Source organism: Crocodylus porosus, unplaced genomic scaffold, assembly GCF_001723895.1.
Source record: "Crocodylus porosus isolate Cpor-Errol unplaced genomic scaffold, CroPor_comp1, whole genome shotgun sequence".
Taxonomy (NCBI): domain Eukaryota; kingdom Metazoa; phylum Chordata; order Crocodylia; family Crocodylidae; genus Crocodylus; species Crocodylus porosus.
The window spans coordinates 161830539-161844182 of record NW_017728886.1 but is presented as its reverse complement, the minus strand read 5'-3'; the positions used below and the strand labels follow the sequence as shown (position 1 = coordinate 161844182).

The 13644-nt window shown below is 45.0% G+C and overlaps 1 protein-coding gene across 5 annotated transcripts in view; it reads left to right on the top strand.

Moving 5' to 3' along the window:
* The window catches only part of KIAA0319 (KIAA0319 ortholog), a 105306-nt gene that overhangs the window by 46634 nt on the left and 45028 nt on the right, over positions 1-13644 (top strand). For 4 of the 5 annotated variants that reach the window (XR_002102819.1, XM_019544320.1, XM_019544311.1 and 1 more), the window contains 5 exons: positions 904-1099; positions 3775-3879; positions 5069-5166; positions 8194-8281; positions 11372-11464. Coding sequence is in view for 4 of the 5 variants with exons in the window: in XM_019544320.1 (XP_019399865.1) it covers positions 904-1099; positions 3775-3879; positions 5069-5166; positions 8194-8281; positions 11372-11464 (580 nt within the window). In the remaining variant the exon portion in view is untranslated. Of the gene's footprint in view, positions 1-903; positions 1100-3288; positions 3542-3774; positions 3880-5068; positions 5167-8193; positions 8282-11371; positions 11465-13644 lie in introns of those variants that run through there. The other variant, XM_019544340.1, reaches the window with a different exon arrangement.

The following is a 13644-nucleotide window of genomic DNA, read 5'->3' as shown; positions in this document are numbered from 1 at the left end:
TCCTTGGTGGTGTTTCTGCTTATCAGGTACAAGATACAAACTGTGTAGTTCTAACAACACTTTATTCACTATTCACTACTTTTTAATAATATTTCTAACATGAGTATGACAAACTGTGTGGGAAGTGGGGAGGCAGGATAAGGGCAGGGGACTAGAAATAATGGTTTAATGGGGCTTATATCCCTCAGGCCCTGCCCCTTTTCTGGTCAGCTGACTTCCCCCAGGCTTTCTTGCAGGTACTTCCTAATTAATCTCATTAGCTGTTTGCTGTGGCAACCCAGTTGCACTTGTGCTCTGCCCTTTCTGGGTTGCTACTCAGATGTGCCACACTGTCTGCAACCCCATTTTCAAAAGCCTAGCTCTGCCCATGTGTATATCTGTAGAATCACCATTTTCATAGGACAGGTCAGCTGAAGAGCACTATTCCATTAGCTAGATGATTCAGAGTTGGCATCTTATTTACAGGCATTAAGAAAACAGAAATGAAGAACACCAATCAATCAGGTCTTAGAAATAAACAGTAAAATTACAAGATACAGACAAAAGATGCAAATTTTCAGTAGATAATGAAATGGTGGGAATGTGAAATATTATGACTTTCTGATGTCAGATCAATGGCCATTTCTGAGTATTTGTTGAGTAATATTACTGCATCATCATTGTCACCATACAGGGCTCTGAGAACTGCTGGCCTTGCAAATTTTCCAAAGTACCTTTATTTTCCTGGCAATTTCCTGATTTTGTTGAAAATACTGTTGAGGTTGTGAATTTTCTGCAGAAACTTATGGCAGATGTTTTGCTTAACGTGGGACTTCCAAATCAGTTTGTGCGTTATAGAAATGTATATCTGAATTTGGACAATGGTTTATCTTAATAACTTTCTCCCTACAATTCATCTCATAGGTTCTAACACCTTCCCATAATCCTGCTTCAGACAACCTGGGATTCACACCAACTATTTTAGAGAGAACCCAGGTCTCCACAACAGCTCAGCACAGTCTGACTCCAGATGGAATCACACCACTTCCTACTAACCCTCTCCCCTCTCGGTCTACTGTCACGCAGCAATTCGTATCTCCTACCAATGGGGCCAAAGCAGGTAACTCTTTTTCAAGGCTGAACTTCTGGCAGAAAGTATTGAGAAACTGATGCCTCCTAAGCCAAAACCCAAAACAGACTCCTGATGTGACTGGCAGACTGTGAGTGAAATTTCTTTTTGCCAAATTGATTGGGGAGCAGAAGCTTTGAACCAAAGTGCAATTTATCACTAATATGTGAGCTATCAATAGCACAACTTTCATATTGTGATACTGAGTGACAGAGAATCTAAAATCCAAGGATCACTAATTTATTTGTGGTGGCTAAGGAGCTCTGTCAAAGGGGGATCAGCTAGGGAATCAAAGAGGCCTTTGACTGTTTTTATAGTGTGTTGAGCCTGGTCCTTTTTAATAGTTTTCCTACTTGAGCTTCTGTGGAGATGGTAATAGTAATATTATTTATTTGTGGGGGGGGGGAGAAAACCCTGTTCAGTGTTTTGCTTGATTGTTAGAGGGTAATGTTTTTCTTTTGTGCCTGTCAAATCAGCATTTCTGAACAAAGGCTGGGAAGAGTTTGAGTGCCTTTTCCTATTGGATTTCTATTTTCTGGGGCTGGCTTGCTTCCTACCATAAAACCACACATCCTAGTTTGGCAAGTATATAGCCCACACTCTTCAGCTGTAGGCTTATAAACTCCAGGCTCAATCTCAGTCATGTCTTAGACAAAAGAAATGAAATTTAAGGCCAGTCAGAATTCTGCCCACGAGTTCTATATTAAGAGCACTTTTGTTTTTGAAAATGGATTTATTTTTGGACCTATTGAGAAATGTTGTTTTCAGCAGGGCTCTCTGGAAATTCAAAATGGCCTGCTTTAACCAGACCATTATCATAAGGTGACCTTTGAAAATGCTGCACTGTTCAAAACCCTTGCAGCATGTAGCAGCAGGGTTCCACTCACTGGTGACTGTAACAGCCAGACAGCTCTCCAGCTGTGCCTTCTTCCTCAAACACTTCCAGTCTAAGGGACAGTCACAATCCAGGTCAACTGTTAGTGCTCTTCTTATGTATCTTCTATGCAAAATGCAGGGGTGTTTTCCAGGAAATGATTGTGTCATCACTGGGACTACTCTTCTCTCACAAGGATGGGATCTAAAAACAAGATTCAGTCCTTAATTCAGGACTTCCAACTCCTGGAAAGCCTTTGGTGTAGATCTGTTTGAACCCTGCCTGAAAGTATACTGCCAAAAAGAAACCCCATTACCGAATAGATCGGTTGACTGTGTAGATAAGAGTGGTTTGCAGGAAGGGAGACTTGTTCCTAGGTAAAGAGCAGCATGAAATAACATGCAAAGTGTTAAGCCATGGTTAAGCCATAGGTTCATGGCAGCCTCTTATTTTAATGGAATTTTAAAAAGTGGCTCTCTGAATAACATATTAGCTATGCCTTTTAGAGCATCACACAAACATGTAAATGGTACACACTTGACAAAAAAGGCAAGAGCCTATTGCTTTGGTAAAGATGATGCTGAATTATTTAGTATGGTCTTTTTATTCTAATGCTGATTGCATTTTTCTTTGGAGAGCTTCCAACAATAAAGTTCTTGGAAATTGTTCACAAAACTGTTATCAGAATCACTGAGTGTTGTCTGGTGGATGGCTCAGGCACACACATGATTCAATTCAGAGCTGAAATTTTGCCCTTAAGCAAAACAAATGCACTTGGGCTGAGGAAGAGAGATTTGTGTGCCCCTAAGTGGCTTAGCAGATGGAGTCTGAAGTGTCCTGGAGAGAAAGTCAAGGTTCTTTGGCAAGTGCTCAGGAGAATGCACAGCAATAGTGTTGACTTCACTTGGGAGAAGATGGGCTCCCTGGCTTTGCACTTGAACAGGGTTAGAATGCTGGATCTGTTAGTTGGTCCCTGGTCTGCATTCATGGACCATAAGTAATGGGAATACAGAAGAGTTATATATGGGGAGAGGCAGAGGCTTTCTTTTCATATTTTCTGTTAGTACACTTGTTGCCTCCAAGGGCCCATTAGTTCCTATTATAACGTGGTTCAAAGGACGCAGCAGCTACTCAGTGAATATGATGATACTGTTGGCCATGTGATCAGACTGGCTGACAGGAGGGATAGTGGAGTGTTAAATGCAAATCCAAAGTGCATTTCTGGTTTATTCTTTTTATACATTAGAAATGCTTACATTAAGCCTGCATCATTGCCCATGCATGATAAATCACTTTTGGTACTAAGCACCTTACAGTTTTCTAATTAAATGTACTTACTGTACTTAATTACCACATTCCTATATATTACTTGCATCCATTGTGCCAAGTTTGGTTGTACCAACCTACATGGTTCCCTTATCTGTTATACCAGTTTGTACTGCCTCTGTTCATCTTGGGATGTTCCTGAATAAATTCCAAATGGTTGGATACACTCTGGTGCTTTTCATCGAATTTCAGGATTGGAGGTTTTAACTTTTACTGCTCCTGGTAATATTAATGTAGGTGCTAAGTTTATTCTGATTGCAACTTTAGGCGAACAGTTTGTAACCTGGAGAGAAAATAAATCTATAATCATGATTATTCTTATCAATTGTAATCTGATAATTACATTTCCTTGATAATTTATAATTTGTACCTACTTTGAAAGTTACCAGTTGATGAACAATGACTGCATCCCTATTAAAATGTTTTAAATTAATTTGTCCTTAATTGTATTATTTTTTAAATGTAGAGTCAATAAAAGAGCTCATTGTATCAGCTGGTGATAACATCCAGGTGACACTCCCCAGAAATGAAGTTGAACTGAATGCTTTTGTTGTCCCACCACCACCTACAGGTGAGTTGAATGGTCTTGTCATACAAGAAAACACAAAATACTGACTTTGAATGAAGTTGGACTTCATGCTAGATGTACCTCATAACTAGGAAGGAATTCTGAGGGTCCAGTTTCCCCTTCTGATGGGTTGAGATCCTCTTGGCCAAACCCTGTGGGCACTGACAGACCTGCAGGCCCCCACTCTAACTCCCAGCATTTTACATAAAGCACCATCAGTTAGTGTCCCCCAACCCAACATATGCTTGTCTGTTGGTCCAGGAGAGTGGGGGTGCGTGGGGATTGAGTTCCACTTCAGGAATGATCACGCCTGAAGATACTGCCTGTATCTTCTCTCCCCTAGCCTTGCCCCACCCTGCCCTGCTCTAGTGTCCCCCAGCATCTGCCTGCATTTCTTCAGTCCAGACAGGATGTCTGTGCAGCTTTGGTGCTTCTATAGAGAGTGGGGAGAAGTACGAAGGAGCGAGCTGTGGCCTGGGGTTTGCCCAGCCTGACAGAAGTTCCCCAAGGCACTCCAGAGTGGAGCACCTTTATCTGATCGCACATTTGATGAGGATTAATTTGTTGCATGATCGGCTACTTTTAAAGTGCTCTGCAGCTGTGCATGTGTGTTATGGCATGGCTGTAGAGCACTTTCAGGGGACTGACAGATGTAACTTCTGTCTGTACCCTGTGGCTCTAGCTGTGAGAGGGGTTTCCAAGTGACTTTTGAGTCTAGTTCATTGTAGCCTTTCTGCTGTAGCATTCATATGGACTAGCCAGATCCTCTTCTAGAAATGCACTAGGTCAGACCTTACATTGATTGCTTCCAGGGGAGCTACTTATATTATTTACAGGGCTGGTGGAGGAGCAGAGGGTATGGATTAAGCTTTTAAAGCATTACATTGAACTCTTAATGCTGCTTTTTAGCTGCTAGTGGAAAGAACAAATGCACTGTAAATAAGCCTGTAAAACAAAAATGATTCCAGTGCTCAGGTCAGTGATGGTGAAGAAAAGAAGCTACTTCAAATACCACTGAGTGAGCTACAGTACTGTAGTGCATGCTGTTATTTCAGAGGCTAAAACATGAGAGATCATTGTTTTGACTAAAATTTTTGGCATTACAGATGCTGTACCTAATTTCATCATTTCTCCCTGTATGTTTAGCTTGAAGGCAAAACTGTTGATTACTTTTCTTCTTTTTCTACCCTAGAAACTGCTTATAGCTATGAGTGGAGCCTGATCAGTCACCCTGCTGACTATGAGGGTGAAATGGAGCACAGGCATACACCAACACTGAAACTCTCACAGGTAAGTGCTCTGAGGTTTAGTGTGACTTGACCCATCCAACTGTTGTGTGAGGTCTTGGAGTCTGTGGTGATGTCTGCATTTGGTTTGGTATGTATAGCGAATCCTGGACTTGTCAGTTTGCTTCATATTTCAGTCCAGGTAATTTTTTTTTTTTTTAGCTAGTCAAGAAGTTGGAGAAAAATAATGTTTTCTTTCTTGTGTTCTTATAAAAAAAAAAATCAAGAAATTTTGAAATGAAAGGGTGTTTTGACTCGAACAATGAAAATCATTGGGGTTTTTTTCCCCCCCCCACCATGAACAATTCAGCAAAACTCACATGAATTTGTGTTGCTTTTGGCTACAAAATTTCACTTATCTTTAGATACTACAGTTTTGCGTCCTGCAGCATGCTGTTGAAAAGCCTATGGCTAGGGAGAGACATTACACATGAACCGTTTTAAGTGATCAGAAGCTGTTTTAGATCTGTAACAGAATATAAGTTCAGTGTATATAAACCAGTTTAAAAATGGCTGAAACCTGTTTAAGACAAACCTGGTTGAATGTAGTATCACACTTAACTGATTTGGGTCAAACCGGTTTATGCAATGTCTGTCCCAGACCCCTTGCTGGTTTAAGTTAAACCATAGGCCCCCAGCATCCCAGATACTTTACAGCCCTGGACAGGGCTTTCTGCCCCAGAGAGATGGGCTGGCCTCTTCCCTCAGCTCTCTGGCTGGAGCTCCGGCACAGACTTGTAGGCATAGCTGTATCTGCCTGGCTTCCCTGTGTCCCCCTCCCCTCTCCTACATTACTGATAATAGCTAGCATGTGGTATGCTAGCTTATGTGGAGAAGTGTCTGTGTAAGGCAGACAGGACAGTGTCTGCTTAGGGCTTTTTGGAGCTAATCAACAGGTAGCTGCTAATGTCCCTCCATCCTTCCTTGGAAAAAGTTGTTTAAGAAGAGCTTGAACTAATGAGAGAGGCTTTTGTTTTGCTGACGGGCTGATAACTGCTCTGTTATCAACTCCCTGCTGGGCTGTTCAAGAGCAGTGTGTGGGGGAACCCCTCCCTAATCTGAGTGTCCTGCCAGGGCCTGGGCATGCCCCCTCCCCAGCTCAGCAGTGTGGAAGGGAAGGGAGGGCTGCTCTAGTGTCCCCTAGCATCTGCCTGCATTTCTTCAGTCCAAAGAGGATGTCTGTGCAGCTACAGATGGGTTCAGGTTAGATTAACCTGCAAAGATTGAATCAGTTCAGGCTCAGGCTTTTTAAATGTCTGTCCCTAACCTATACGATCACTGTTTTATAAATCAGTTTCACCTTCTACTGAAAGTCTTAGATCTTTGACTGGTATGAATCAGCAAAATGCTGCTGAGGCATTTTGCAAACAGTAAGGAAAATATGATCTATAGAATCGGCGTAAATAGGGCACCCTGCTTCCTTCTCATATGTAGACTCATCACAGAAAAGTTTTACTGACTGACAAAGTTCCCTTGCATACAACTTTCAAAGGACTTATCTTTTCAGGCAGTGATTCCCAAATTTTTAAGACCACTAAAACACGATCAACCCTCAGAATTTCCCATGCATCCTTATCATCAAATTTTTAATTTGATGTGGGTCCAACAGGACTGCAAGCCACAGTTGGGAACCACTGTCCTAGGGCAGGGGCTGTCAACCAGAGGCATGTGTACCCCAGGGGTACTTAGAAAGGTCTTTGGGGGTATGTGTGGGTGGGCAGAGTCAGCGCACCCTGGGGCATGGTGTAGCATCTCCTTTGGTGTGTTCACCTCTTACCTGGGGGAGGGAGAGAGGTGCACTGGGCACTGCTGACCCCACATGGCACATTGTGGTGCCTCCCCACCCTCTGCCCCAGCTAGCTCTCCTGATTTGACTGCCAGGCCACTGCCCTCAGCCAAAAGCCAGTGACTGGTGGTTGTAGCGACCACTGTGTGCAAGCTCTTCCCCCATTTGGCCCCTCCTCCCAGTGCCACCACTACACGCACCTCAGGAGAGCATGGGTGGGGTGCATGCCTCCAGAACTGCATGTGAGGCAGGGTGGGCTGGGGCTGCACTAGGCTGTTCTCGGTGGGTGGGCTGAGCTGCACTGTGCTTGGGGCGGTTGGCAGTGACACTGGAAGTGGGGGTTAGAGGGGCTATGGAGAATTCTGGAGTGGCTGCAGCCTCCTGTAGCTCCTCTGCCAGCGCTGCTTCCACCGCCCCAAGCGCAGCCTGGTCAGCCACCCAGCCCCAGCCCACCCCATGCGCACAGATCCAGAGGCATGCACCTTCCAATGCCCTTTTGGGGTGTGTGCAGCTCAATTCTGGGCCTTGCCTGGCTGTGCAGCCCCTGCCCCACTCCCTCCCTCGCCAAGGGGGGCCTATAGGAGCGGGGCTACAGAGGGAGGAGGGGGGTGCAGTCACTCCAGAATTTGCCACAGTCCTCCAACCCTTCTCCCAGTACCACTGCCACCCACCCTGAGCACAGCGTGGCCCAGCCCCCTGCTGGGAAGAGCCCGGTGCTACCTTGGCTGCAACCCACCCTGCACTACCCCATGCAGACCTGGGGGCATGTGCCTCCCCATGCCCTCCTGAGGAGCAAGCAGCGGTGGGATCTGTCGCCCCCTTCCCACTCCCCCCTTATGAGCCACTCGCAGTTCTGTCCCTCACTGCACCTGATCCCAGCTGTGTAGTTCCTGCCCCAGCCCCACTCCCTTCTATACTGCAGGGGCCTCAATCTGATCTTCCCCCCTTATAAACAAGTAGAAAGTATAAGGGAGTACAGGAGCTGAAACTTTGAGTCATAAGGGGTTCATTTATTAAAAAGGTTGAAAACCCCTGTCCTAGGGGAAAGTAAGAATGCCCCATGTGGCTGTTTCTCAAGCCCATTCTGGCTGATGGTCCATACTTTGTTCATGACTTTATAAATGGAGCCCGGGGTTTCAAGTTCCTTGTTTACAGTATTGCAAGCTAATAAGTATCTTTAAATATTTATATTATCTTTGTGTGATTCTTCATATAATTGGTAGCACTTTTTTTTGTATGCTTCAGCTGTCAGTAGGCCTCTATGCATTCAGAGTGACTGTTTCTGGTGAAAATGCCTTTGGAGAAGGATTTGTGAATGTCACTGTCAAACCAGGTAAATCAGACTAATGTATCAAGTGCTTGTTTCATTTAAAGATTCCTCAGTAGTTTGAAAGAGTAACAGATTTCCTTATCACACAAGAATATGTGCACAGTTTCTCACATTACATCAAGGATTTTTTTTAGATTGAATTGGGTGTATTGTACTGAATTTGTTGACTTGACACGTGCTACATCACTCGGGATCTCAATATTGCGCAGTTAGACAGGAGGGTATGATACTCACTCACTTACTCACTCACTCTATGGGTTCATACAAAACTATATGCACACACAGAAACACTCACTTTCGTGGCTGTTTGTTAACCCTAGAGAGTGTTTAGGTTACCTGGTGCTGGGGATTACTCGAGGTCACTTGGGGTTGGGGTTAACTGGGGTCAATGTGCCCCGGGGTTACTCGAGGTCATGGGGTTGGGGTTACTTGAGGTCACTGTGGCCCCCGGGGTTACTTGAGGTCACCTGGTCCTGGGGTGGAAGTGAGGGAAAAAGCCCGGTGGAAAGGAGGAGACAGCTGGGAAAAGGAGGGGCAGAAAGCTGGGAGATCGGGGCTGGAAACTGAGAGGCAGAAAGAACTGAAGGAAAAAGCTGGGAAATCAAGGAGGAGGTCCAGGAGACCAGTCAGACAAAAACCCAACTTGGGGTTTCAAAATAAGTTTTATTAATCAGGCAGCACACTATACAGCCCCATGGAATTATTGGCACAGACACAGACACAGCAGGAGAGGAAAGGCTTGGTGGAGAGATTGAAGTCAAGGTGTGTGGGGACAGAGTCCAGGTCCTTTGCTTGGGGAAGGAAGGTGGGTAATAGCTACCTATTCTGGGCTGCGAGTTGATCCTTGATGGCCAGTTGGGGTCTTCTCTAGCAAGGTGTTGTCCAGAGGGGGTTGCCAGGAGGGCCTCTGGGTGGATAGGTGGTGTGGCATGGTGCTGGTCAGGATGGAGAGGGCATCCCAAAGAGGTCACACCCTACCACCCCTTTTACCACCCCTTTGATCTACCTGTGTCTCCTATGGGAAGGGCATGCCCAGGCAAGGCCAGTTCTGCTCAGATGCATACATGCAAATCCAGGTGTCCTCATTGTCTGGTGGGACAAAATGGTGGGTTGCTGGTTTCTGTATAGTCTTTGTCTTCCAAATGTTGGGTTCCTGTAGGTTCTTTATCTTTGAAATGCTGGGTTTTGTCTCTGTTCCTGGGTGAGGTCTGTGGTTTCCAGGTGAGTCAATGCAAGGCAGTGGTCTGGTTGTTGAGTTGATGGTCCGGTCGTTGAGTTGATCATTTGTTAGAGGCCTGCTACCATTGTACCTCAAGCACCCTCATTCACTCCCATTTATTTAAGAACCAATTTACATGAAACTGGTTAGACATGAGTCACAGTTACAACATACTATACAATAGGTTATACCCGGGCAGGAGACACAAGATGGAGTCTTGACATACAAAATGGAAACTTGACATTACTTTACAGACACAGGCCTAAATCATATACATTCAATATAAAACAGTAAAGATCAATACAAACATAATAGAACAGTATTTACAATTTAAAAGGGGCTTGTTACTATAAGGGAGTATAAGAACGTACTATAGTTTACCTAGTACTATTTGTAATTACTTATAAGGGGTAGAGAGGGCAAAGAGAGTCAGAAATGATTGGGGAGGGGGAGGAATGTAAAAGAAAAAACAAAACCAAAAAAACCCTGGGGGTTTTGCTACAAATTCTCAACTATTTCAGAGTTCTGCACTGGGGTGGAACCAGAGGGGGTGCAGTGAGGTGGCTGCAGCCTCCTTTTGGACTGGACCACACCATGGGAGTTGGCAACTTTTTAAGCCCCCAAGGTGAAAGGTGAAAATCCCTCCTCCCCTCCTGCCACTGTTGCTTTCCCCACTGTCCCGGGGGTGGGGGAAGCACCAGGGCTCTTCCTGTCTGTCCCAGCTGGGCTGTATGTGGGTTTGGCTCAGCTAGGGACAGAAAAAGTAGCAGTGGGGGTGGGTTGGGGTGGAGCTCTTTCCCTGATCTCCGGGAATGGTTGTAGGGAAGGGAGAACTACTCTCTTGCCACACTGTTGCTGCTGTCCCTGTCTTCACCTGGCTGGGGTCAGCAGGAACAGCTCTGGTGTTTCCCCCACCCCAGGAACAGCAGGGGAAAACACAGTGGCAGGTGGGGGAGGGGAGTGGGGAAAGGAAGGGGAGGGAGGATTTTCACCTGCTTTAAGGATTTAAACAAGTCCCTGAAGCCCTTCAAGGGTGGTCTTCTCACATTGGTGGGGGTGGAGGAGGCTGGGAGCAGGAGGTGCAGCCATCCCTGCAGAGCAGGTTGCTGCTTCCACATCCCCACTTGGGAAATCTTGGATGTGGCATTGGTCCTGTGTTCTGACAGGGAAGCGCCAAGGTGACACAAATTACAGCAGCCTCAGGACTGTGCTAGTTGATGCCAGCTGCCAGTCACTAGAGTGGGAGTGCTGGATTGTAGTACATTATACCACCCTTTTTCCTTGCTTTATCTAGAGTGTACAATAGCAGCTGCAAAGCGGCCTGTCCTGGCTTTGTTGTTGAGGAATTTCTCTAAATGAGAAGAAAGTCCATAAACCTCTAAAAGGACAGTTTTAAATTACATAGTTGAGTGGCTCAATGGAGACTGACTTTTCCTGTAATAATCTGCAGTCTGGATTCTAAATTTAAAAGTAGTCAGACAATTATTTTGTGGACTTACAGGACAGCTCCAAAATTGCATGGATCATTTTGTGCTTACAGCAAATTTAATTGCAGGCCTTAAATTTTATATAGAAAATGGCTTTTCTGTATTTTAGATGATATTCTGAGCAAAACTTTCTTCCCATGTAATTATGTAGCTTGTATATACATGAGAAAATGCCATGGTTAAGTGCTATTTTCAGCTACTTATGACTGAAAATGTTTGTTAGATGCAAAGTTCCTATCTGATTTTTATCCCAAACCACCATAACCTTTCCCCTCTGTTGAAGCATTTATTTTCCCTTTTCACTGTTGATTTGCCTAAGGAATTGGCAGAATAGATTTTCATGTATTTTCTTTTAATAGCTTTTGTTCCCCTCCTTTTTCCACACAGCAGTCAGAGTAAACCAGCCACCTGTTGCCGTTGTTTCACCCAAAGTACAGGAGGTCTCATTGCCTACCACATCCACCTTCATTGATGGCAGTCGTATGTACTGAGGAACTCTTTGATTTTTATCTTATGGTCCTTATACATGGTTGTAATATTTTTTAGGAATTATAGTTCTCATTGCTTACTCCATCTTCTACACTTTGGTGAAGTGGGATACTCTCTGCTGAATGTCATCATTCCTTGTCAGAAATATTTGTTTGCCTTTCATTTAAAAAAAAAAAAAAAAAGTCCTTTCTGTAGATTCATTTTTAAGTAGAAAGCAGAATGACATAGTCTTAGGCTTCATTTTCTTGAATTTTGCCATTTGTACAGTGTATGTGTGTGTGTTTAAAATGCTGTCAAATCAGAAATCACTCACTCAAGTAAAGTTGTGCTACATCCCTTAGCCCAGGGGTAATGCTCTGAAACACCTATTTATTATGGTATAACTTCAAGTAGGCATTTGGACCTGTTTGAAGTCAGTAGAAATTGCTTAAATGTAAGCATGTTGTCAAGTGCCTCAATGAATCAGGGTCTTTATGATTTAAATAAGTTGCGTGGAGAGACCTACAATGTGTTGCTAAACAAAGTTTGTCAGAGAATACTCATGAATGTTTACTTCTGTTCCCTTTTTGTGTCTCATCTGAAGCTTAATTAATTGAACTGCATGTACCCAAGTGTAGGATGAGACTAGGGAGATGAAATGCATCCCTCCAACTTTGGGCCAGAGCGTAGGACTCTGGTGTATTTATTCCATGGCTTCCCTGCCCACAGTAGCCAAGTGGAGGCCACTAGATCTACCCAAATGCTAATTTTCTGGCCTCTCCAGGCTGCCTACAGAGCCCGTCTCCCCTTGTGGGTCTATTGCTGACAAAATGAGCTACGGCCACTCACCCCTGCTAGGGTGAAACAGAGACCGTCAGTGAAGCAGAGTAGGCAATTGAGAGCATAACCCAGGGCCACACTGTGGCTCTGTCTTAGGAGAGTTCACTCAAATCTGCTTGAGGCCACTCTGAAGTCATCTAGACTGTCAAATCGCTGATTCCTGGTATCGCCCCTTCTTCCCTCCCCCCATCCACTATGGGAGCAAGTAGGTAAGGTTTATTTGTTGACAGTAGACCTAGAATTGGGATGTAAGCTGTAAGGATCTGGCATCCCAGTTTTTCCCAGAGACTCTGTTGTCATCCTTTGTATCAGTCTTTGTCAGTGGTGTGTACAATTTTGGCTGCCCTGTGGGCCAAATGAATGGTTTGGAGCAGATCTGCAGGCTAGATTGGTCCCCATTCAGCCCCTTCATGCCAGTATTGGGTCCTGGGGTCCCTCATTGCCTCCAGCTGCCTGGTGCTCAATCCTGGCTAGGTGGGGGTGGCACAGGTCCCCAGGGCTTGATCCCAGCATGAGGGTGTTGGGTGAAGGCAGCACAGATCCCTGGAGCCTGATCCTAATATGCAGGGGGCTGGGTGAAGGTAGTGCGGGGCCCCAGAGCTTGATACCAGCCAGACAGAGGCAGCACAGAGCTCTGTGCTGCCCTGCCCAGCTCATAACAGGTTCCAGGTTCTCCCTCCCCACCATCCAACACCCAGGAAAAAGCTAATTTCCTTAATGATTACTTTGCATCGGTTTTTCACCAGCCCAAGGGAATCACCCTGCCTGACAGAACACAGGATTATGAGGGTATGGGTGACCACATGCCTACATTTGGCAAAGACCTCGTGAGGGAACACCTTGAGAGGCTGGACATCCCTAAGTCAGCAGGCCCTTATGAAATGCATCCAAGAGTGCTAAAATAATTGGCTGACATCATAGCATGACAGATGGCAAGGATATTTGAGAACTTGTGGCACTTGGGAGAGGTTCCTGAAGATTGGAAGAAAGCCCATTGTGGTGCCTATCTTCAAGGAAGGAAGGAAGAACCAGGGGATTGTAGGCCAATCAGTTTTACCTCAATCCCTGGAAAGAGCATGGAAAGAATTATTAAAGAATCCATCAACAATAGGTTAACAGAAGGTGTCATTTGGAGAGAGAGCCAACATGGCTTCATTATGGGTAGATTGTGCCTGACTAACCTCATCTCCTTCTATGACCAGGTGATAAGTGGCATCTCCCCAACCAGCCACAGTTTTAGTCTCCCACCTGCCCCTGGGCATGCTGCCTGCTTCTCTCTCCTGCTATGTCTTGTTAAATAATTAGGGTCTTAATTAGGCAGGAGGCTGCCCTTTGAATACCCTGTTCTCCTG